Consider the following 22397-nt stretch of genomic DNA (forward strand, 5'->3'; position numbering starts at 1 on the left):
GTGTTTTCCGATGGTCTTAGGCGACCCCTGTGACAGGGTCGTTCGACCCCCAAAGGGGGCGCGACCCACAGGTTGAGAACCGCTGCCCTATCTGTAAGGGCCCGCTGGTCATGGAAACAAACGTATGACACCTTTTAAAGGCTCAGCTAGAGCTGGTTGAAATGTACAACCAGTTAATGCAGGATTAGAGCCCAAATATCAACTCAGCTTTATTATATACACTTTCCTGTCGTCTCCTCGAAGCAGCCCCGATTCCTACCGTGTCCCCGCTCCCTGGGACCAGCCAGCAAGGAGACGGCACTGCGAGGCACCCCCTGCACCAGACGGGGCAGCTTTCTGGCCGCTTGGCCAATGGAAAAGCAGAGACACGCCCTCTCCACCTTTCTGCTGGCGTTTGTGTGCGAGGTCACGTGTTTGTTGTGGTTGTTTAATTGGCTTTTTGTGTCTCCTTTCATGTTACCGGCTTGGCCTCTTATCTCCTCTTAAATCTCTTCAGTTATGAGCATTCATGTCTTGCCGTCTCCCTGCAGTTTGCTGTGAGCTCAGGAGCTATGTGGACAGCGCCCTCACTTCCTCCTCCCCACTCCTCAGGCCACCTCCCAACTTGTACAGACTTCAGGGTTCCCTCCTACAGCAGACCTCCCAGCCTGCAGGTGCGTCTCCTGAGCCTTTTTTTTAAAAATTTCTTTATTGGTTAAGGTATTACAAATGGGTCCTCATTTCCCAATAACCCCCAACCTCCCCCCCACCCCCCTCCCCCCCACTCATGCTCTCATCCCCCTGTTGTCCGTGTCCATTTCTCCTGAGCCTCTGAGCGCCTCCCGGCAAGGTTTTCCCTTCCCGTCTTCAGCCACTAGGACGGATTCTCAAATACCAGTATTTGTCGAACTGAATTGTAAGAATTGTCCACAGCTCCTTGTTTAAGAAGCAACAGCCAAGTAAGGGCATCTAAAATGCAGTTAGGCCGAAACCGGTTGGGCTCAGTGGATAGAGCGTCGGCCTACGGACTGAAAGGTCCCAGGTTCGATTCCGGTCAAGGGCATGTACCTGGGTTGCGGGCACATCCCCAGTAGGAGATGTGCAGGAGGCAGCTGATCGATGTGTCTCTCTCATCGATGTTTCTAACTCTCTATCTCTCTCCCTTCCTCTCTGTAAAAAATCAATAAAATATATTTTTAAAAAAATGCAGTTAGATGCTAAATGGCACGCTGGGCAAAGTCCGCAGATGTTAATCCGTGAGTGGGGTACTTGCACTTTGAATTTTTAGAAGTAGTCATGCCTTCCTCCCAGATCTCTCAGCTGCATTTCTGAGATAGCGGAGACTGAGCCACATCATCTGCACAGGCGAAGCGCTACTGTAGCAGTGACAATGCAACAATAATTACAACCAGAATGGAATAAAGACACAGCATTGAGATGGGAGTAAGACTTGCAGTTGTCAGCAACTTTAGTATCAGATTGTTTCCACTGAAATCATGGACGGTAGTTGCAATAAACATAGCACAAATGTAAGTGACTTGCAGATTCTGAAGAAAGTTTCCATTCAAAACTCAAATGCACAGCGATCAGTCTAACTCTTTTGAGAGGGACTTTGAGACACCTTTGCACTGGCTTTTTGGTGTTTTGTTGTTGTTTGGGGTGTTGCACTTTTGTAGCTCTAACAGCTCGGCAAGGTGTCCTAGCTGTTTGGGGCACATAATTCCCCTGGAGACTAAGCATTACAGAACAAAGGTGAACACAGAGACGCATGCACGCACTTAGGCATCATTGGGGACCCTGGTTGCCATGGTGAACATTTGACGGGCACACACCTGGACTATCTGGAGATGGAAATTACTTTTAAGGAGCGTTAGCGGCCTGGCATTTCCGGAGTTTCAGAGCCGCGGAGACACTGTTTCACTGTCAAGGCCCGCGGGACCCTCTCCAACGCCCTGCCTGGGAGGGACGCGTGCGCTCCGCAGGGAGAGCCGCGTCTCCAAGCCGCTCGCCCGGGTTCTTGCACCCACAGCTCAGTTTTCCGCGGAGTCTGGCGGACGGTGTCGGGCTGGCTCTTCGGAGTGGAGCGCAGCCTCCGTGCAGCCCGGCGCCGAGGGGAGGGCATGGCCAGCGCGGGCGTTTCACGCACACGGGTCCCGTCCAGGCTGCGTGAACCGGGGCGGTGTGGGGCCGCGACCCGGCTGGCGTCCGTCGGGGCTGAACTCGGGGGAGCCCTTCGGGGCCGGGATGGCACAGGATCGGGGAGACGGGCCGGAAAAGGAAGGCCACCTCGCGCGCTTTGTCTCGGGTTCTGGCAGCTTCTCCAGGCTGCGATTCAAACGCGAGCCGAGGGGCCCCCGCGCCCTCATTGGAAGCGGCCGGTGACTCACGCTTCCCGGCGCCTCCTCCCTCCGAAGCGGCGCGATTGTAGCTTTAAAAGGAAGTGACATGGGTGGGGAGAGACGTCAGCGAGGACCACTTTCCCCCGAAGGGCCCACCCCGGGGGTGGAGCCTCGCCTTTCTGCCCAGCGCCGGCTGGTTGCAGCCCAGAAAGTGGTGGCCGTCCCCGCGCGCGCCGCTGCCTCCCGTCGGCCGCCACGTCCACGTGCCGGGCTGCAGGGGCTGCAGGAGGCAGGTACGTGCGTCCGGGCGCCGCTCCCCTGCGCGGGGGGCGCCCCCGGCCCCCCTCCGGCCATCCTCCCCTCCTGGCTGATTTCCTGACACCCGTGGAGGGGTAGGTGGGACGGGGGCGTGGAGGGAGGAGAGGAAGTGAGGCGGCCGCGGGAACGTGGAGGGCAGCGCGGAAGGCGGAGGGGCTGCGCGGCGCCCCGGGACCGGCCCTTTGTGCCCCGCGGGGCGCGCCCGCCTCGCCCGGCAAGGATGCTCGCCGCTGCCCGGGCTCCGCGCCCCGCCCGCCGCGCCCCGCCGACCCCCGCGGCCGCCAGCACGCTTCCTGCGGGAGGTGGAGCGGAGAGGGCTCCGGGTACAGAAGGGTCTCTTTTGTGTCCCGCAACCTGTTCTGTCCTCCCTGGCGTTTCTATGGCAACCACAAAAATACTACCCGAGCGCCCTGCCGTGATTGATGCGCGTTTCCCGGTGCCGCGCGGCTGGCGGGCGGCTGGGCCCCGCCGCCCCTCCTCGCCGGGCTTTGGTTTTTCCCTGTCACAGCCGGGCGGGGGGAGGGGAGTTGTCAAGGAGACGGTGCGAGCCGCGGCTTTATTTACCTGATTGTGGCTGTGCCTTTCTGGGTCCTGTCGAGGAATGGAAGGGCCGCTCTGGGCTGGGCGAGGCTCCCCTCCCGGGTCCCAGTCGGAAGGGAGCGGGTCTCAGGACCGGGCTGTGCTGTGATCAGCCCTGGGCGGGGAGACGCGCTTCTTCATGGGGGGTAGGGGAGGGGGGCCTGGAGGAACTTTTAGGAGGCGGTGGGATCAGCCCTGGACATGCGTACCCTCTGCTCAGCGTGGCCAAAGCCTCTGTATCCAGAGGAGCTCTTTGCTCCAGGCTGAACCTCTTAGCACCAAGTCCAAGTTCAACCACCTGAGGGGAACAAGGGAGGTCGGTGTGCGCCTTGGTTGGGTCCCCCACCCCCACCCCCCTGCCTCCCACTCCCAAGTGAGGGTGCAGGCCCGCGCCTTCGCCTTCAGCGCTGGGAGAGGGCCGCCCCCCACCCCCCGCGGTGCTGGTCCAGCTCCTCCGTGGAAAGAAAGGGTGGTGAGGCGAGGGACCGGGTGCGGGCGGTGCGTTTCAGAGTGTGTGAGTGTGTGTGTGTGTGTGTGTGTGTATAGGTGAGTGGGTATGTGTATAGGTGTGTGTGTAGATGTGTGTGTATGTGTGTAGGTGTGTGTGAGTGTCTGGGGTGGTGTAGGTGTGTGTGTGTGTGTGTGTGTGTGTACAGGTGAGTGAGTATGTATAGGTGTGTGTAGGTATGTGTAGGTATGTGTAGGTGTGTGTATGGGTGTAGGTGTTTATGGGTGTCTAGGGTGGTGTAGGTGTGTGTGTGTGTGTGTGTGTGTGTGTACAGGTGAGTGAGTATGTATAGGTGTGTGTGTAGGTATGTGTAGGTATGTGTAGGTGTGTGTATGGGTGTAGGTGTTTATGGGTGTCTAGGGTGGTGTAGGTGTGTGTGTGTATAGGTGAGTGGGTATGTGTATAGCTGTGTGTAGGTGTGTGTGTAGATGTGTATAGGCGTGTGTGTATAGGTGTGTGCAGGTGTGTGTGTCGGGTGGTGTAGGTGTGGGTATGTGTGTGTGTGTTTGTAAGTGTGTAGGGACAACAGGGGCAAATTGGGAATCCTGTTAAAACTACTGAACCTTGTTAATACCCTCAATGGGGAGATAAAGAATTGATTTGCAGGAAAAATATGAAACATGAGGGAGAATCTCGTCGAGTAACAAGCAGCGTTAACGTGATCAGAATGAAGTTGCGTGTGCATTGGAAGGACAGGCCGCTGGGCCATTCGCAGGCGGGGAGAGGACCTGGCGTTTTATTCGCACATCCAGGACCATCCATGGAAAGAGCGCTGCCCGTGACCAGGCATTTCCACCTCCCAGAGCAGCTCTCAGCTCGCCCTCGGCTCTGACAATTAGCTGTGGTTGGGGAAAGATCAGTGCAGGCCGCGTGCCCTCACAGGGCTCCCTGCTCGTGGAGGCGAAGCACCACTAGGGCCTCACAGCGACCCTCACCGGGCAGCCGGGGCTCCAGGGGGTCTGCGTGCCCAGAGCCTGTCTAACCTGCCGTCACTCGGGATTTTAAACTGTCAGCGTGCCCTCGGCCCTGAGTCCTTCAGATGCAAAAGCTACCTGAATGGGGCTGACCAGCCTGGCGGGGCTGAGCAGGACTGGGGGGGGGGGGGGGGGGGGGGAGGCAGAGAACGAGTTAGAGGGAGAAAGCACACAGCGTGCACAGGACTAGCCTCGCTCTGAGGGCGCATGCCGGGGCCGGCGGGTCTTGGATGCCCACAGCCGTGTGGCCGCCACTGGTCCTCGGGAGACGCACGCACCCGCGGCGCTCACAGGTGGGCAGTGTTGGGGTGGAAGCCCGGAGGGGGGCGCTCTTGGGTGTCCAGACCCCGGAACCCAGCTAACAAGAGCCCGTGGGACGGAGCCCTTGGGAGAGCCGCGGGATCCTCTGGAAGCACAGCCAGGCATAGAAATAACATCCGTCCTGGAGCCGCCGAGCGGAGGCTGACAGTGCTCCGTCCGCGGCCTTGACCTGGGGCAGGCAGGGGCTGCAGAGGCGCAGCCAGGCTCACCCGGAAAGGCCGCTGGAGGGGCCGCCAGGACACCGCTTCTGCAGTGGGGCCGGACGCCCTAGCAGCGGGTCCCACTGTCTGCGGACTGGGACCCAGGTGCGGTGACCTTTGTGAGGCAAATGGAAGCTGGGTCTGTGCTCTCACATTTAACTCCACCAGCCAGGCCTGAGGACACGCGTACATGCGCACAGAGTGGAGGAGGAGGAGGAGGAGGAGGAGGAGGAGGAGGAGGGGAAGGAGGAGGAGAAGGAGGAGGAGGAGGGGAAGGAGGAGGAGGAGGAGGAGGAGGAGGAGGAGGAGGGGAAGGAGGAGAAGGAGGTGGAGGATGAGGAGGGGAAGGAGGAGGAGAAGGAGGAGGAGGAGGGGAAGGAGGAGGAGGAGGAGGAGGAGGAGGGGAAGGAGGAGGAGGAGGAGGAGGAGGAGGAGGGGAAGGAGGAGAAGGAGGTGGAGGATGAGGAGGGGAAGGAGGAGGAGAAGGAGGAGGAGGAGGGGGAGGGGAAGGAGGAGAAGGAGGAGGAGGAGGAGGAGGAGGAGGAGGAGGAGGAGGGGAAGGAGGAGAAGGAGGAGGAGGAGGAGGCCTCAGCTAGGGAATGGGGAGATGCGGAAGCCAGTTCCAGCATGTCATAATTGCAAGAGTTTCATCGAAAGGTTGATGGAACTTGAGGACTCAACAAGGGCTGAGTCACATAAGTTGTCACCTGTTGGGAATGGCTGAGGGCATTTTCCCAAACCTGAAAAGGGATGATTGTTTGCTGCCAGACAGCTCAGGGCATCTTAATCTACATGTTATTGCCTCCTTCTGGCCAAACACCAGAACAGCCTTAGGCTAATTCCCTCATTCTGACAATGGACTCTGTACCAAACCCTGACCCTTTGAAGTGTATATCTCCACCTCGCCTCAGGACAAGTTGTGTTAATACAAAGCATGGGGTCCTGAGAGGAGGAGAACTTAGTTCCTTTTAGCTAGGCTCCTCTGACTCCCACTGCCTTTCAAAATTATATTTCGTCTCTGGACTCTTAAGTTACGCGCGGCCCCTTCTCCAGATTCCTGAACCTTCTAGATGCTGGGACCAGAGCACCGGCATTAATGGCGTCCGAATTGGGGCTTCCTGAGCCCTGGCAGCACCAGGAGGGAGAGGAGTGGGACGGGAGGTGCTGAAGGTCTGAGGGGGAGGAGACGGACCGCTCAGGGAAGAAGGCGGAAGGGCCCCAGGGGCAGGGCTGGGTGCTAAGAGATGGACCACGGTCCAGGTTCAAGGGGAAGGCTGTCTTTGTGTGGGAATAGGGCAGGAACGCTGTCTGCTGGCGGGAAGGACTAGTAGATACAGATTCAGGGACAGAAGGTTGTTTGAAGCCAAACGAGCCGGGTCGGTCGGAGAAAGATGTGTGAGCAGGAGGCACGGAAGCGAAGGCTGTGCTCAAGTCAGACTCCAAACGAGGAAGGAACCCGGGAGAGGGAGCCCCACGTGCCCACAGCTCATTCTAATCACAGGGACGTCGCCGTCGAGGGGGACTGTGGGGGCTCCGATGAGCGTGGGGCAAACCTGTTGTGTTTTGTGGGATCCGCTTTGCTCTGAAAACAAGGTCTGATGGGTATGGAAGATGCGTGTTCACAGTTCTGAGTGGTTTCTGACACCGAAATGTTTAGAGAAATGTGATCAAGCCTCGCTCAGAGTCATTGCCACTACCCGGAGCCTGGCACTCCGATTCCGTCATCTGCCCAGCATGGAACCCGGGGGAATCCGTGGGAACCTGTGGAATTCGTGGGAACCCGTGGGAATCCGTGCGAACCTGTGGTAATCCGTGGGAACCCGTGGGAATCCGTGGGATCTGAAACTCGGCTTCAGGTGCGGACGGGGAAAGAGGAGGCTTAACGAGACCCACGGTGCACTTGTGACTTGCCGGGTGCTGTGGCCACATTGTGAGCACAACCAGATACGTGCAAACAGCTACTGTTGGGGCCTGGCCAGGTAGCTCAGTCAGAGCGTCGTCCTGATACCCCAAGGTTGCGGGTTCAATCCCCCGTCAGGGCACAGACAAGAATCAACCAATGAGTGCATCAGTGAGTAGAACAACAAATCTCTCTCTCTCTCTCTCTCTCTCTTTCTCTCATTCTCTCTCCCTTCCTCTCTCTCTCTCAAATCAATCAATAAAAAATAAATAGCAACTGTTTTCAACTAACTGAAAGATTTTAAGGGGGAAACCGTGACTGGCTGATCTTTGTTTTAATGACTGAATAAGAGGAAATGTTTTAAAATAAGAACCATTTCTGGTGAACATTGTCATGGAACAATCTATCCAACCCTCCTTCCTCTATTTTTCAAGACGTACTCTTGCTCCATAAAGATTTCCTACCTGTTTTCATTTGGTCTTCATTCCGTTACTCCCATCTGGTTTGCTCTACTTCTCTGACCCTCAGTCCTACCTTTCAGTCACACTCATTCATTCATTCAAAAATACATGCAGCCCTACACACACTCATCATCTGTCCACCATTCATTTTTCACTCAAATTATGTTGCGTATCATGTGTCGGGCACTATATGTTATGGATATAGAAACAAGTGGGAGAGAAACCATTTCTTCCCTGAAAGAACCCCGGGCCCTAGCAGGCAGACACAGCTGCTTAGGTCAGGGGTGCTATTTTTGACAGAGGTGCTTGTGGCCAATGGCACTGGGTGCTTGTTTTATCACGGAGCAATTGGGCACCTGGATTGTGCTGGGCAGAGAGGGAGCGAGTGGTTAGCAGTTGACTTGTGCGTCTTGTAATTTTCTTGTATCTTCCCCGTTGGCTGAGTTTCTGGCCGGGGTCAGTAAACATTTGCGGATGAACGAAGGGAAGAAGCGGGGTTTCCGACGCTGGGGACAGAGGGCAAGAGCGTGCAGAGGCTTGTGCAGACTGCGTGAGGGGGTCTCTCCTGGTGAGTCCCTTGTAGACTCCCCTCCCGCTGACCTCCAGGTGCAGCCTCTCAAAGGGCAACTCCCCCTGCATCCGGCCCCTGGGCTCCCTAGACATCCTCCTGCCGCCTGGAGCCGGAGTTCCCATCACACCTCCGGTCGATGCCTCATTCCCACAAAACCAAGGAGCTTTCCACACTCTCAGTGAATGACCCCGAATCACGAAGGTCGCGACCTTGCTGCCCTACTTCCTGTTTGTGTTTCCTGAGGTCCCGGGCGCCTCTGGGTGCGATTGTTTTGCCCACATCACGTCTGCCTTCCGTGTGGAAGTTCCATGGGCAGCGCGGCCAAGTTCATCTGGAGCGCCGCCCGCCTCTGCTGGCCCGGCTGCAGGATCGGGGAGAAGTTGGCAGGTTCCCCTCTTCCTCCTTCTGCTTTTTCTTTGCCGTTTAGCTCTCAGAGGAGATGGCTTCTCCCTGAGGCAGGAAGCTGCCCGGAGACTCAGGGTGACCAGATCTCCCCACTGAGCTGGAGTCCTGCCTCGCAGCGACTTCACGGTCACTTCTGTGTAGGGTCCGAGAAAGAAGAGGCGCTTTTTGGACTTCGTGGTAGTTTGAAGCCGGACGCTGGAATTCCTGCAGGAGTTCTTCTGGGCTCTGGGCGATGACAGGTCACCTGCCGGAGCCACAGAGTCAGGTGACCGGCCGCCCCCGAGGGACATGAGGACGAGCACAGGCCCGGCTCGCCGAGGGCCTCCTGGGTGCTGGGCTGAGACTGTGCATCGATTCATTCACTCCGTCCTAACAAACGGAGCGGGCACAGGCGATGGTCACGTTACATCTATGATAAAGCAAGTAAAGATTAGAGAAGGGTCCTCGCCCTCCCCCCCGCCCACCCCCCTGTGTCACCATGAGGACCAGGGCTGAGATCTGAACCCAGACCCCTGCCTTCCGGAGCCCCTGTGCCTGCCCATCGAGATGGCGTCCTTTCATCCGTCCACCCCCAGGGCCCGCACAGACCCGCACACAGCAGACATGCAGGACACGTCTCTGGACTGACAAGCAGCTACTGACACGTGGATCTCCCCTTAAACGCCACCTCTCCCCAGCCTCTAACGCGCAGGAACACTGGCCGAGAGAGCAGCTCCGGGGACTGGGGGAGACAGAGCAGAGCTCGGGAGCCGCCGCTCTGGCTCGGGGCTGTTTCCCTGTGGCTTAGCCCCTGGGGACGTGGGGGGCAGGGAAAGGCCTGGGGTGAGACAGCCTGTCAATTACATGTGAACTGGCCTCCAACCCGCCTTGACCCGAGGATTGAACTTGGCTGAGAGGTTGTTCATGGGGACCCCCCCCCCCGCCCCCCGCCCTCCGCTCTCGGGTCCCCACGGCTGTGGTGGAGGCTCAGGGGCTTTCTTTCCTGTTGTTGATCGTCAGCATCTACTTCCAGGTTAAAGGCAGAGGTTGTCCGAGCAGACGGCCAGTGCTGACCTTAGACCAACCCTGGGAGGCGAACTGGAGCGAGGATGGACCGGTGTGTGTGTGGTCTTTCCCACCTGCACCAGCTCCCTCGAGCCGGCACCTCCCTGCAGCCAGAGGTTACCAGGCTGGTGAAATGTTAGAGTTTGCCCAGACCCCGTGCCCCACCCCACCCGGCCGCTGCCCTGGTCCACACGCAGTCACTGCATCACCGAAACCCTACTCCTTCCAGGTGTCAGAGGTCCTGGCTCCTCCCTCTGCTTCCCTCTCTGGCCCAGGGAGGGAGGCAGCCAGGAGAGGTGGCCGGGCCTTCCCGGATGTGCATAACCCTCGTGCCGCCCCCGAATGCCTGGCCCGGGTCCTGACCTCTCCCTCCGTCCCAGTCATCCTCCATAAGCGTCCCTCTCTCTAGGTGCTGTCTGCCTAGCTCCATCTTAACGACTGCCCTGGCGCGGGCTGAGGACAGGGCCCTCCTCGCACTGTGGCCGCGCCTGGCCTGCCCCTGGCCCTGAAAGGAGAGAGGTCACGGTCAGATCTGCCTCCGGGGCCTCCAGCCAGGTCCTCCCTGGTGATGTTCTTGTCCGGCAAATTCTCAGTCTTGACCCTGTTGACATTTGGGGCCAAATAATCATTCGTGGCCGGCGCTGCCCTGTGCATTATGGGATATTTAGCAGCATCCTTGCCTCTCTGCCAGACGCCAGGAGCGTCTCCCCAGGCCCCGATGCTGCAGACATTGCCAAATGCCCCCTGGAGGGCTCCCCCTCCCACCCCCCCAACCTCTGCCTTAGGGACTCCTGCTGCCCTGCAATCCGGGCAGGTCCCCCCGCCACCCCCCCCCCCCCCCCCCCGCCCCATCCCAGCAGACCCATCCCAGGATGGGCGGGCCCTCACCAGGGTTACAGAGACCCGTCCAACCAAAGGGCAAGTCATGCATTTACACCCGTAAAGAGACAGGAGCCGGAAGTCATGGAACAAGCAAAGGGCAGCTATGCAAGCAGAAGCGCTGGGACTTGGGGCCAAACCTGCCTGGGGAGTCACCTTGTAACCCAGGTCGCCTGGAGCCCGCTGGGCGGGGCGGGATGGTGGCACCGCACCCACCTGCCCTCCAGAACTCCAAGGCCCGCCTGCCCCTCCTCCTTTCCCAGGAGGACCGCCCCTCCCTCCGTGGAAGGGCTTAGCATCTACAGAAAGAGGTGAGAACCCACACCCCCAAGGCCGCCTCTGCTGGCTGGCGAATGGAGTCCCAGCTTCCCGGGCTCCACACCCAGCTCCCACCAGGGACTCCCTGGCCTCAGCACTCACCCTCCCTCTGTGTCCAGCGCTTCTCACTGGGAGGAGACCGCGCTTCCCTGCTGGTCCTGGGACCAGCCTAGGCCCCAGCTAAGGTAAGGCCCCTCCCAGCCCAAGGCTGGTGCACTCCAGGTGTCCCTGTGCTGGGTGGCTGGGTGGCCGAGTGGCTGGGTGGCCGGGTGGCCGGGTGGCTGGGCAGCCTGGCGGCCTGGTGGCCGGGTGGCTTCTCCCCTCCAGGGCCAGCATGTGGGCATGAGCCGGGCAGGCCTGTGCTTCCAACTTCCCTGCAATCCCAGAACCCTCACCGCACGTCCTCCCCAATCCCTCAGCGGCCTGCGGTGGGCCACGCCCTGGGCACAGAGATGAGCCAGGCCATTCTGCTGGGGGGTGAGACAGACCCCAATGGAGCATTTTAAGAGTTTGGGGAGGAGCGAGCCGACCTGGGTGGGGGACCTGCTGAGAACTGAACCAGGAGCTGGAGCGCAGTATCGGGTCACTGGTCATGAGGCCGCTGACCGCCTGGGGTCCTTTTCTGTCACCTTCTCCTTGAGGCTCACTCACTGGCAGTAGCTTTTGTAGTGAAATCGTTTATGCACTTCAATGCTAATCGTGCCTTTCCCTCAGCACAGCCCTGTGCTGAGAGCTCAGCGAGGCTTATCTCATTTCGTGGGGACTCCAGCCCAGTGGGACGTGAATTATCTTCTTATCTGACCTGAAACTGAGACACAGATTGGCTTATCTGGAAACCAGACAACCGATGGGTCTGAGCCGCCTGTCACTCCTTGAGCCAATTCAGCAGAGACAGGGTTGAGTCACCTCTGAGAGTTTGTTTATTCCAGTCCTGCTGGCAGTGTGGGGAGCAGCAGGTCAGCCGCAGACGTCTGCTCTGCACCCCCATAAGCGGCTGCTTCTGTTGGGTAGAAGGACAAAATAAGGAGTTAGAATGGGTTTAATGGTTACAGGTTGCAGGCAATGTGGGCGGGACTCTGTTTGGGCAACAGGGTTGTTAATCTTTCCTTGAGAGTAGGCGGCTCTGGGATGGGCTGCACCAGGGGCCAGGGCTGGGGGTGGGGGGGGATGGGGTAGGGGTGGGGGAGGGAAGGGTGTACAACTCCCAGCCACGTTAGAATGTCCTTCCTTTAATCAGAACAAAACAATCGAGGTTCACAGCATGGTTAACATTCCTTATAGCTGATGGCTGGCCCCTAATATTCTGTTTCTGCCCCTGACAAGTTCTCATGCAGCCACTCGGCAGGAATCCCTGCTCCGAGCCCAGACTGGGCCTCTGACCTGTAAAGAGCTAGACTCTCGCCTTCTGGTGCGACCCATTCCTTCCCGAATTTTCTCCGGGTCCTTCAGGGTGAAAGGACCTTCCATAGCTTATAAATGTGCAGGGATTCTGTCTCCACCGCCCCCCCTCCCCCCACATCCAGTGGAAATGGTAGAGGTTATTGAGACCCGACGACGTGCTGGAAGTCTCGCTGTCACTAAAATCCTCATTTGGCCTCCATTTCTAGAGAAATAATAGGTTTAAAGTCCAAGTTGGGAAACAGAGAGAGAGACTTTAAATGTGCCTGATTATTTCAATTATTCATACGGGCTTCAATTTTAGCCAGACGGGGACTTCCTCCCCCTTTCCCGCTGCTGGTCTCCCAAACGCCCGGACTGCCATTTGTCTTGAAAGCGGTTGGGTCTGAAGCAGCTCTGCTCCTGCTTCGCGGGCCCGAGGACGCGCCTTCGGGAGATCGAGCCGGCCCTGCCGGGCCCGGGGCTGGGATCGGGGTGCAGGGCCCCAGGCTGGGCCCCGGGCTGAGATTGGGGTGCAGGGCCCCGGGCTGGGCTATGGGATGGGATCGGGGTGCAGGGCCCCCGGCTGGGCATTTAGGGGAGGTCTTAGGGGAGGATTAGTAGAATATTCATCAGTTTTATGCTGATGTTCCAAAATGAGATTTATTCTCTTACTCTGTCCTGGGTGGTGGCACAACAGGCACTGACCGGACCTCTGCTGTCTGTCTCCGGAGGCGGGTGTTTAAGCTACTCACCCTCTGGCTGGGAGGAGAAGAGCAAACCATTTACCCCCAAGTGTCCTTGGTTTAGGGAAGATGGGGTCTGCTAGGTGGCTGCAAACTGCTGTTTCACTGCCTGCCTCGGTTTCCCTACTCCTTGTCCCGAGGTTTCCCTGGCGTCTCACTGTGCTACACTAGTAAGGGGTTGAACGCCCGTCTTGCTGGCTCGTTTGTTTTACACTCAGGAAACGTGAACATTCTGATGTTGCCAAACCAATGGACCCATTTCTTTCCCTTCAATTATTTATCTCCCCGCTGATTTCATTAACTCAATGACGCTTCTGGCCGGCCACCAGCTTTCATTCACAAACTCGCTCCGTCAGTGTCTGCTGCGTGCGGCCCAGCTGGCCCCTGAGGTGCGGGAGGCCACAGACGCCCTCCCGCCGGGCGCAGCTCTGCTCCCGCCGGTTCTCGGAGCTCTGCTCCCGTGGCCGGAGGCAGGGCTGATGGGAACACTAGGTGAGGAAACAGGCTCAGAGAAAGACGGACCAAACAGATTCTTGACCAAACCATTCGAGTCATGGAGCTTCCCCGAGCTGCCATTCTCTACCTGTAAAATGGGTTCACTAATACATCAGGGCACTGTCGATATCAAGTTCTATATGTTCACATGCTTAAGTAACCGGAAACACTGTAAAAATTTGAACTTTTTTTTTTAAAAAACTTAACATATTACCCAAGTGGTAAACACTTGGTAGAATAACAGCTCCATGAGTCAGCATCCAGAACACTTCCTGAGCACAGAGAACCACTTGCTGTTTTGTCTTGTGAAAGTGGGCTCACACCGGACAGGTTTTTGTTGACTCTGTGTACGATAAACATGTTTGTCACTGCACAGACCTCCCCATCGCGGGCCCTCCTGGCCCTCCCACGTCTTTCTCTTCCAATTTGAATGTCTACTCCGAGAAGAATTTTTAGAAAGAGCAAAATTGCCCAGGCTTCCTTTTAATATTTTATAGTCATTTCCTATGTATTCACTTGTAATGACTCCTAACTTTCTAATTCATGTAGGATGTGCTCGCCTCCGACACGGGTGCAGCTACTAACCTAAAAGCAGAGGCAAAACTACAGTCTGGTTGAGTCAAGACACACAGAACCCAGTGAGTGTAAAGGAAGCCCTCCACGCTAGGGGAACCCTCGAGGTGGACTGTTTACTGTCGCCAATAGCAACCACCAAACAAACCTGGTGGGAAGGGGAATTCTCCGGCCCCGGGGCCAGCACTGGGCCCTGCCTGCTGCCCCTCGGGCCTCGGTGTCCCGTGTCCGGGCCTCCTGGGTCTGCGTCCTGTCCTGCAGTTCCTGCGGGAGCTCTGGCCCCGGGCCCTCAGATGCACCTTAGGAAGGCGGCCGAGGCTTCCTGCCACCCCCAGGCTTCCGTGCCCTGCTCTCTAGTCCATAATATGCCCCTGCCCTTTCTTACAGTGTAACATTTTTATATTTAGAATTAGGCAGCTGGCCTCAGTTTACATGATCCCAATTTTGTGGGCAACATCCACAGCATCATCGTCAGGAGGCAGGCGAACATACACCTTCTTCTCGCCATCAGGCCTGATCAGGGTGGTGACCTTGGCCACCTCAAGGTCACAGAGCTTCTTCACAGCCTATTTGACCTGGTGTTTGTTGGCCTTGACACTCACAAGGAGCACAGTGTCGTCTGTCTCCTGTCTCCTTCCTGGCTGACTTGGGGCCCGGGATTTGGTGGCGGGGCGGTCAGGCCTGTTTCTCCTGGGGGCGCTCTTCCGAGATGTGTGGGCCGTCGGAAGGTGTGACGTGCGGATCTGTGTTCTGTGGCTGGGCCCCCTCAGCGCTGCCTTCTTTCCTTCGAGCCTTGGCTTTGGCTTCGGCTCTGGGCGGGCAGGGACCTCCTTCTTGGCTTTTGGTGCCATCCTCGTGAAAAAAGTCGGAACTTCTTCCCCTCTGCTTGCTTCCTCCCGCAGGGCCATCCTCTGGGTCCATTTCTGCAGAGTCAGAGCTCGCGAGGCCCTCGAGTGTGGGACACGTGAGAGGGAGAGCGGCCCCTCTCGCTGCCGGGTCCCGCGGGCGCTGGGCTCCGTGGGCGCTGGGCTCCGTGGGCAGGCTGGGAAGGGCCGGTCTGTAACGCAGCGAACCCTTCACTGCCGCAGAGGAGCGGGGGGGGGGGGGGGGGGGGGCGGGGGGAGCCGAGGAGGGCGAGCCCAGCGCTCTCGGGCAGCTTGCCTTGTCCCTCATCACGGCACGAAGGGGCTGGCCCCCCTGCGCCCGGACGCCAGTGTTTCATTGATAAAATGCGCAGCTAAAGTGCGCTGGTTGGTACTGACCGTGCGAAATTGTAGCGTGAACTGATGGAGTCGGGAAGGGTTTCTCAGTAAATGTCTTGGATACAGCTGGGTGAGTTTTTGGAAATAAATCCATTCGATTCCCCTGAAGCATCACAGCCAAAATTAACGCCAGGCGGACCACATAGTTACGTATGGAAAGACTAGACGAGAGCAGCAAGGGTAGAAAGAAGACCTTCCTAAACTTTATAAGTGAAACCACAGTTCTGCTTACGGATCCAAAACTCCAGTAAGCTAAACATAAAAGTAAACCAGATGCAAAAGGTGGTCACTCTAAACCAGCGGTTCTCAACCTGTGGGTCGCGCCCCCTTCGGGGGTTGAACGACCCTTTCACAGGGGTCGCCTAAGACCATCGGAAAACACATAGATAATTACATATTGTTTTTGTGATTAATCACTATGCTTTAATTATGTTCAATGTGTAACAATGAAAATACATCCTGCATATCAGATATTTACATGACGATTCATAACAGTAGCAACATTACAGTTATGAAGTAGCAACGAAAATAATTTTATGGTTGGGGGTCACCACAGCACAAGGAATTGTATTCAAGCGTCGCGGCATTAGGAAGGTTGAGAACCACTGCTCTAAATGAACAGGAATGAAAATCTGTAAGCAAGAGCTAGTGAAGGACAGATAAAAAGATAGGTCTTTTTATAGATAAATAAATACTTATAGAGAGATAAAAGATAAGGAAAAAGCAGTAATTCAATGACTGTTTAAAACATATCCAGCTTCACCCACCACCCCAAAAATGCAAAATCAAGCAACGAGACACGACTTCTGACATATGAAGTTATCCTGGTTTTTGTGTGTTAATGTGGATTCTGGCCTGCTTATGCTGCGAGGGGTATTTCTGTAGATTGCTGGTGAGGGCGTAAAGAGCTACAGGCCTTTGGAGAGCGAGTTGGCAACATTAACCAGGTGCCTTAAAATGTTTGTCCCTTCAACCCAGGAGTCCTGTATCTGGGAATTTATTCTAAAGACATAACCCGAATATCGGAAAGAAAAATAAAGCTTCATGCCTCAAATAGTTACTCATTGCATTACTTACATTAAAAAAGAAAAAAAGCCGAAATATACTGCGATGCGGCCGTAATGTAATGACCACGGCACACCAGCGTGGGCTGGGTGTGCACATTGTGGTGTGGGCGTGGAAGAGGCTCTCGCTGAAGGTTAAGAAAAGGACGTTGACATTGATCTCATATAAGAGCTCACCTATATTTAAAAGTAAAAAGCCCGCAGCGGCTTTGCTGGCAAAGAAGAAAAAGCCGTGCGCTCACCAGAGACCGAGAAGACAGCCCAATGTCAGCGGCGGTTACAGGCACTAACATTGCTACATTTTAGAACCTTACAACCTTTTCCCTCCCCAAAATTTGTTTTTATTAATTTCAGAGAGAGGAAGGGTGAGGGAGAGAGAGCTAGAACATCAGTCGGCTGCCTCCCTCCTGCACGCCCCCTACTGGGGATCAAGCCCGCAACCCAGGCATGTGCCCTGGCCAGAATCGAACCGTGACCTCCTGGTTCACAGGTCGGCTCACCCACTGAGCCACACCAGCCGGGGTAGGAACTTTACAACTTTTATATAATGAATGTGAAATGCTGTTATAATGGGGGGAAATTACCTTAAAAAATATCCGTGGCTTAGTGAGTATCGTTTCCTTTACTTCTCCCAGATTTGTCTTTTCATAGGAAATTCTTTGTGTTAAAGGGGAAAAAAAAAACGTTGACTCCATTCCCCGACTGACATCGGAGCTCCCCTGCTGGGGTTTAAGTGGGTAATCTGCTTTCCTTTTAGTTGTTTCCCTGTCCGTCGGGTGTACTGCCTCCTGCAGTTTCCGTGTTGGTGGGAGAGGGCTCTGGGCTGGGCCATGCCGAGTGGCGGGTTAGAGGGGCTCGTGCGGGCTTGTCTGCATGGCCTTCGCAGGTAGAAGAAATGGTTCCCTCCTCTGCCCCGTGCGGACTGTAGTGGGAGGAAACCCAGGATGTTGTCAGCTCACGCTGTCACTTCTGTAGACTGTTTTTGACAACTCAGAGTTATTGGTGTGGAAATGACATATATCAGGGGATCTAGAGATTCAGCTTGAATCAATATTTATAGAGCATCGATTTATCTTGGAAGAAGTGGGAGGAGTTCTGGGGCCTGGAAATACTTCTCGGGAAGGGCTGTGGTTCAGGGGCCCTGGTGCTCCCCCACTTCGCTAGCAGCTCTGAGCATCCCGGGGTCCCTCTCAGAAGTCCACTGCACCGGTGTGAGCCCAGCTGTAGCAGTAAGTAAGAGCCAATGACTCTTTTTTTTTAATGTGAGGGGACACGCAGCGGCCTGTCCTTCTCTCCCGCGTCTGCTCCAGCGACTGGGCTCCCTTCACGCGCGGGTCCCTCTCCATCCTCCTCCCACTGACCCTGGAGTTCTGAGAGCCTGCTGCTGCCAGCCCCGGCTTCCTGGGAGGGTGTGGGGACGCTGGGCGATCGATACGGCCAGATTTTAAATCTTTCATTTCTTTGATTTTCATAAAGGGATGCCAATGGGCCTGGGCCATTTCCCCGACTTGATTCATGCCTAATGGACGCGGAGAGAGAGTTATTAGAAAACAAATGCTTTGGATATATTTTTTTTCTAATGATTTGGATCTTTTTAAAAATATATTTTTTTATTGATTCCAGAGAGGAAAGGAGAGGGAGAGAGAGAGAAAGAAACATCAATGGTGAGAGAGAATCATTGATCGGCTTCCTCCTGTTCACCCCCGACTGGGATTGAGCCTGCAACCCCGGGCATGTGCCCTGACCAGGATTTGAACTGGTGGCCTCTTGGTTCCTAGGTCGATGCTCAACCACTGAGCCACACCGGCCGGCCCAATGAATTTTTAACTGAATGGCCGACCGGGTAGCTTCGTGGACAGGCGATGGATGAATAGTCACCGGTGAATTAATGCGCGCTCGCATGAGTCCCAGAATAGCTGTCCCTGCGGCTGCTGCAGAAGCTGAGGCTCGTTGCTCAGACGGCCCCTCTCCCTGAGCGCTGATTAAAGTTGGGAAGCAGGCACGCAGGCCTGCCTGGTCCCAGCACTGCTGTCATTATGAAACTTTTCAGGAACAGCCAGTCCTCGTGACCCCAGAAGCATCCTTCATCCCCAAGCGCTGTAGTGTCTGCGGTCCGCTCCCCCCCCCCCCCCCCCCCCCCCCCCCGCCCAAACGAGGGTACTGGAAGTCAGCTTATTTTGGGCCTCACCCCAGCAGTCCTGCCTCCATCAATGATTCATGCCCGGAAAGCATTTAAGTGCATTTGTTTTCTAATAACTCTCTCTCCGCGTCCATTAGGCATGAATCAAGTCGGGGAAATGGCCTGGGTCCATTGGCATCCCTTTATGAAAATCAAAGAAATGAAAGATTTAAAATCTGGCCGTATCGATCGCCAACGTCCCCACACCCTCCCAGGAAGCCGGGGCTGGCAGCAGCAGGCTCTCAGAACTCCAGGGTCAGTGGGAGGAGGATGGGGAGGGACCAGCGCACGAAGGGAGCCCAGTCGCTGGAGCAGACACGGGAGAGAAGGAAGGGCCGCTGCGTGTCCCCTCACATTGGCCGCTCTGAGCGGACCCTCGGGCACCACCCGCTCAGTGGGCTCCGCAGAATGCTGCCTCCAAGCTCCAGTCCCTGCCATGCACCCCAGGGGTGGGTGCCATGTGCCTGCCCATGGGTCAGAGGTCAGCATCTGCCCAGTAGGGCCTGTGGGTACCCTGACCACTCTGAACTCTCCCACCACCTTCAGGGGGCGGACTGTTGTCAGGGCTCCTGGGACAGAGGCGGGGCTGTCAGGGGCCTGCCTGAGGCCAGAGCTCCTACAGTATATGCCCGAGCGGGCCTCAGGCCCCTTCCCCACCTGATAGACCTATGGGGACAGCGACCTCCATGGGGTTCCCACCTCCACAGGTGTGTTGGAGCGGAGGGCCACCGCCCCGCGTGACAGTAATGGTGACGGAGAACATAGCAATGATTTTGATTCACGTCCACCCTGTCTCCTCCCGCACGTGAAGGTCTCGCTCCCTGGACGCGCTCCTGGCAGCGGACATGTGGGCGCTTCGCCCTGGAAGGTGAATTGTCCTCGCAGCATCCCGGGTTCCGGTTCCGTGCTGGTGGGTTTGTGTCAGGACTTGAGAAAGGTTTTGGGAAACTTCCACGCTTGAACGTAACTGAAACATTTCTTCCCACCGAGCATCTTATGAAATAGTTCATGCGCTCATGGCTGGTGGAAATGCAGCAGCGGCGGGCTCCCCGAGACTGCAGACGCGCACACTGAGGCAGCTCTCTGCACCCCGCGACCCCGGGACCCAGGACTGTGGGGGAGCTGGCCTGGGTTGGGAGAGGGGGCAGTCTCCCCTGAAGGAGGGCATGACGGGGAAGCAGGACAGTCACTCGGGAACAGTGAGAAATGGGGCGAGTTGGTAAACGAAGGCCAAGCTCCCGTGAAGCCTGGCTGCCTCGGCGTCCGTGTGATGAGCTTGGGTCCCAGACGTCCACTCACCATTTGACCTTGGCATGTGACCTTGTCTGAACCTAGTTTCCCCGTCTATGAAACGGGTAACCATCCTCCCGCCATGGGGCCGGGCAGGTCATGAGGTCACGTGTGTAAATCACTCCGTGTCTGATCCGGCCCCATGGTGACTGTTCGGATCACGTGGCGTCTAGCACTTTCCATCCTGTAGATGCGGGAGCCGGCCCCGGCCTTCAGAGCTCCCCGTCCAGCCACCCCCCAACCCCGCTTCCTCCCGGCGGGGAAAGGGTGCGGCTGTCCCTTTGTCCGTCCGTTTTCCTCCCAGGTCTCCCTGCATGAGGCAGAAGAGCCCTTTAGAATCGGGTTTTCTCTATACGCTGCTCAGAACCAACTCCTCCATAGAAACGCAGACGTCTCCGTTTTCCTCGTCCTGAAGTTAGAGCGAGACGCAGGGTGGTGGCTAGAGGACAGAATGAAGAAGTCGAGTATAAATCAAGACTCGTGCGGAGTGGGGCTGCTTTAATGGAATCTTGTACTGTCCAGGGGCGTCGGACAGACGGCTGCTCCATAAAACGTGGAAATCAGCTAATGGCATACGGGCTCCGGCCAGGCCAGCCGAGGGCGATGTTTAACTGGGGACGACTCAGTTAGAGCTGGTCCCCGAGACGGTGAGGGCTGAGGACACGTCCTCCTGTTTGTTTGGGGCCGTGGTCATTCTGCCTTCCTTCCAGAACTCCAACACCAAAATACACCCTGGTTGCCAGGGCTAAGGGCTAAGGGGCTGCCTTTGTGGGGAAGGAAATGCCAAACCTTCCCCACAAAGAGAGGCTGGGAGGGCTTCTTAGGGGCCTAGCAGCGGGGCTGGTCCCAGGGCAAGCTCTCCAGGGGCTGAGCATGCGCTCAGCTTACTTCCTACCTGAGACTCCGAGGAGAGCGTGTGCCCAGAGCTGGGGAGACGCCCTGGTCCTCCAGATAACCGTGTGCTTGGAGCGTGACAGCGGGTGGGGGTGAATGGTGGAGGGTGCGAAGTGCACCCTAGTCCAGGGGCCTGGGGAGGTGGAGCCCCCAGGGTCACCCCGTGACCTCACTCAGAGCAGGTGTGAGCTCAGGGAGGTCTTGCCAGGAGGAGCTGAGAGCTGGGCATGAGGTGAGAGCTGGGAGGTGAGGGTGTGGGGAGAGTGCTCTTCAGGCAGAGATGGCAGCTGGGGGACCCCAGAGATGTGGATACTGCTGTGAGCGCCCCACTGGCAAGAGGGGCTGGCAGGGCTGAGGGCAGGGAGCCCAGCGGCCGGGCCACTGCTCGGTGGTGGAGCTGTGGACCTGCCATGTGGCTCAGCCTCTCGGGGTCTCCGTCCCCTCCCAGGTGACAGCCGCGCCTACCGCTCAGGGTGTCGGGGGCAACTCAAAGGGCTCTGGTTCTGAAAGGCTGCGGCTGTGCCCACACTGAGAAGCTAAACAAGGACAAGTCAGCTAACGCACAAGGCATTTCATCACCAGAGTCTGTTTTTTAAGAGGCTTTTTTTTCTTTTTTTCTCCCCTTGACTATTACAGCACACAGCGCCCAGCGGGTGTGGCTCAGTGGCTACGCATGGACCTGGGAACCAGGAGTCCCTGGTTCGATTCCTGGTCAGGGCACATGCCGGGTTGCGGGCTCTCTCCCAGAAAGGGGGTGCATCGATTACGGTCCTCTCCCCTGTTCCTCTCCCCTCCTTCCTAAGAATCCCTAAAAACGCGCCTTAGAACAGAAAAGCACATACAGCGCTCCTGACGTCTCCACTGGCTTGTCTCTAGACGCTCCGGAGGCCCGGCCCTGCTCGCCTTCTGGGAGGACCCCGCGGGCCGGCTGTTCCGGGAGGCGCCTCCGCCATGGACCTCGTGGGGCTGCTGAAGTCGCAGTTCCTGTGCCACCTGGTCTTCTGCTACGTGTTCATCGCCTCCGGGCTCATCGTCAACACCCTGCAGCTCTTCACGCTCGTGCTCTGGCCCATCGACAAGCAGCTCTTCCGCAGGCTCAACTGCCGGCTGTCCTACTGCGTCTCCAGCCGTAAGCGCTTGCTCCTCTCCTGCCTCTCTCTCCTCTCCCTGCCTCTCTCTCCTCTCTCCTCTCTCTGCCTCTCTCTATCTCTCTCTGCAGCCGGCTGGGCGAATCGGGCTCTTACAGGCTCCCTGGGCTCACACTGCGCGCTATGCTACATATATATTGTTTCTGTTTGTTTGGATTTTGCTTGAAGTTGTCTATTTTGTCCTCGATCTTAACATATTGGTTTCTGAATGAGCGACGCCAATAGCACACCATGCAGCAGGCACAGAGGTACCCTACGAAGAGTCAAGGTGCGTTCTGTGTTTCTTCAGATTTCCTCCTCGGGAGGCATCGGTGTTGATTCCTTAGTTGCCCTCACAGAAATGCATGTATGTGGAAACACATAGGTCTTGTGTGTGTATGTGGGTGCAGGTGAGTGTCTGCTGTGTGTAGATAGATGATGCAAACACATATTTGAAAAGCGAAACGGCAATTTAATATATTGTTCTCTTTCTTGCTTCTTTTCTTTAATTTTATATTTTGAAACTAGAAGCCCGGTGCACGAAATTCATGCACAGATAGGGTCCCCAGGCCTGGCCAGCGAGCAGGGCCGATC

The 22397-nt window shown here is 56.8% G+C and overlaps 1 protein-coding gene across 2 annotated transcripts in view; it reads left to right on the forward strand.

The window, feature by feature from the left end:
* The first annotated feature begins 602 nt into the window (after nucleotides 1-602).
* AGPAT4 (1-acylglycerol-3-phosphate O-acyltransferase 4) overlaps nucleotides 603-22397 on the forward strand; it is a 53672-nt gene continuing 31877 nt past the window's right edge. The window contains exons 1-2 of one of the 2 annotated variants that reach the window (XM_070419165.1): nucleotides 603-653; nucleotides 21553-21805. In XM_070419165.1, coding sequence (XP_070275266.1) covers nucleotides 21628-21805 — 178 coding nt within the window. In that variant the 5' untranslated portion in view covers nucleotides 603-653; nucleotides 21553-21627. Of the gene's footprint in view, nucleotides 654-2530; nucleotides 2612-21552; nucleotides 21806-22397 lie in introns of those variants that run through there. The other variant, XM_070419167.1, reaches the window with a different exon arrangement.

This window comes from Myotis yumanensis, unplaced genomic scaffold, assembly GCF_028538775.1.
Source record: "Myotis yumanensis isolate MYYU_CA2020_CCGP unplaced genomic scaffold, mMyoYum1.0.hap1 SCAF_6, whole genome shotgun sequence".
In the NCBI taxonomy this organism is placed as follows: Eukaryota; Metazoa; Chordata; class Mammalia; order Chiroptera; family Vespertilionidae; genus Myotis; species Myotis yumanensis.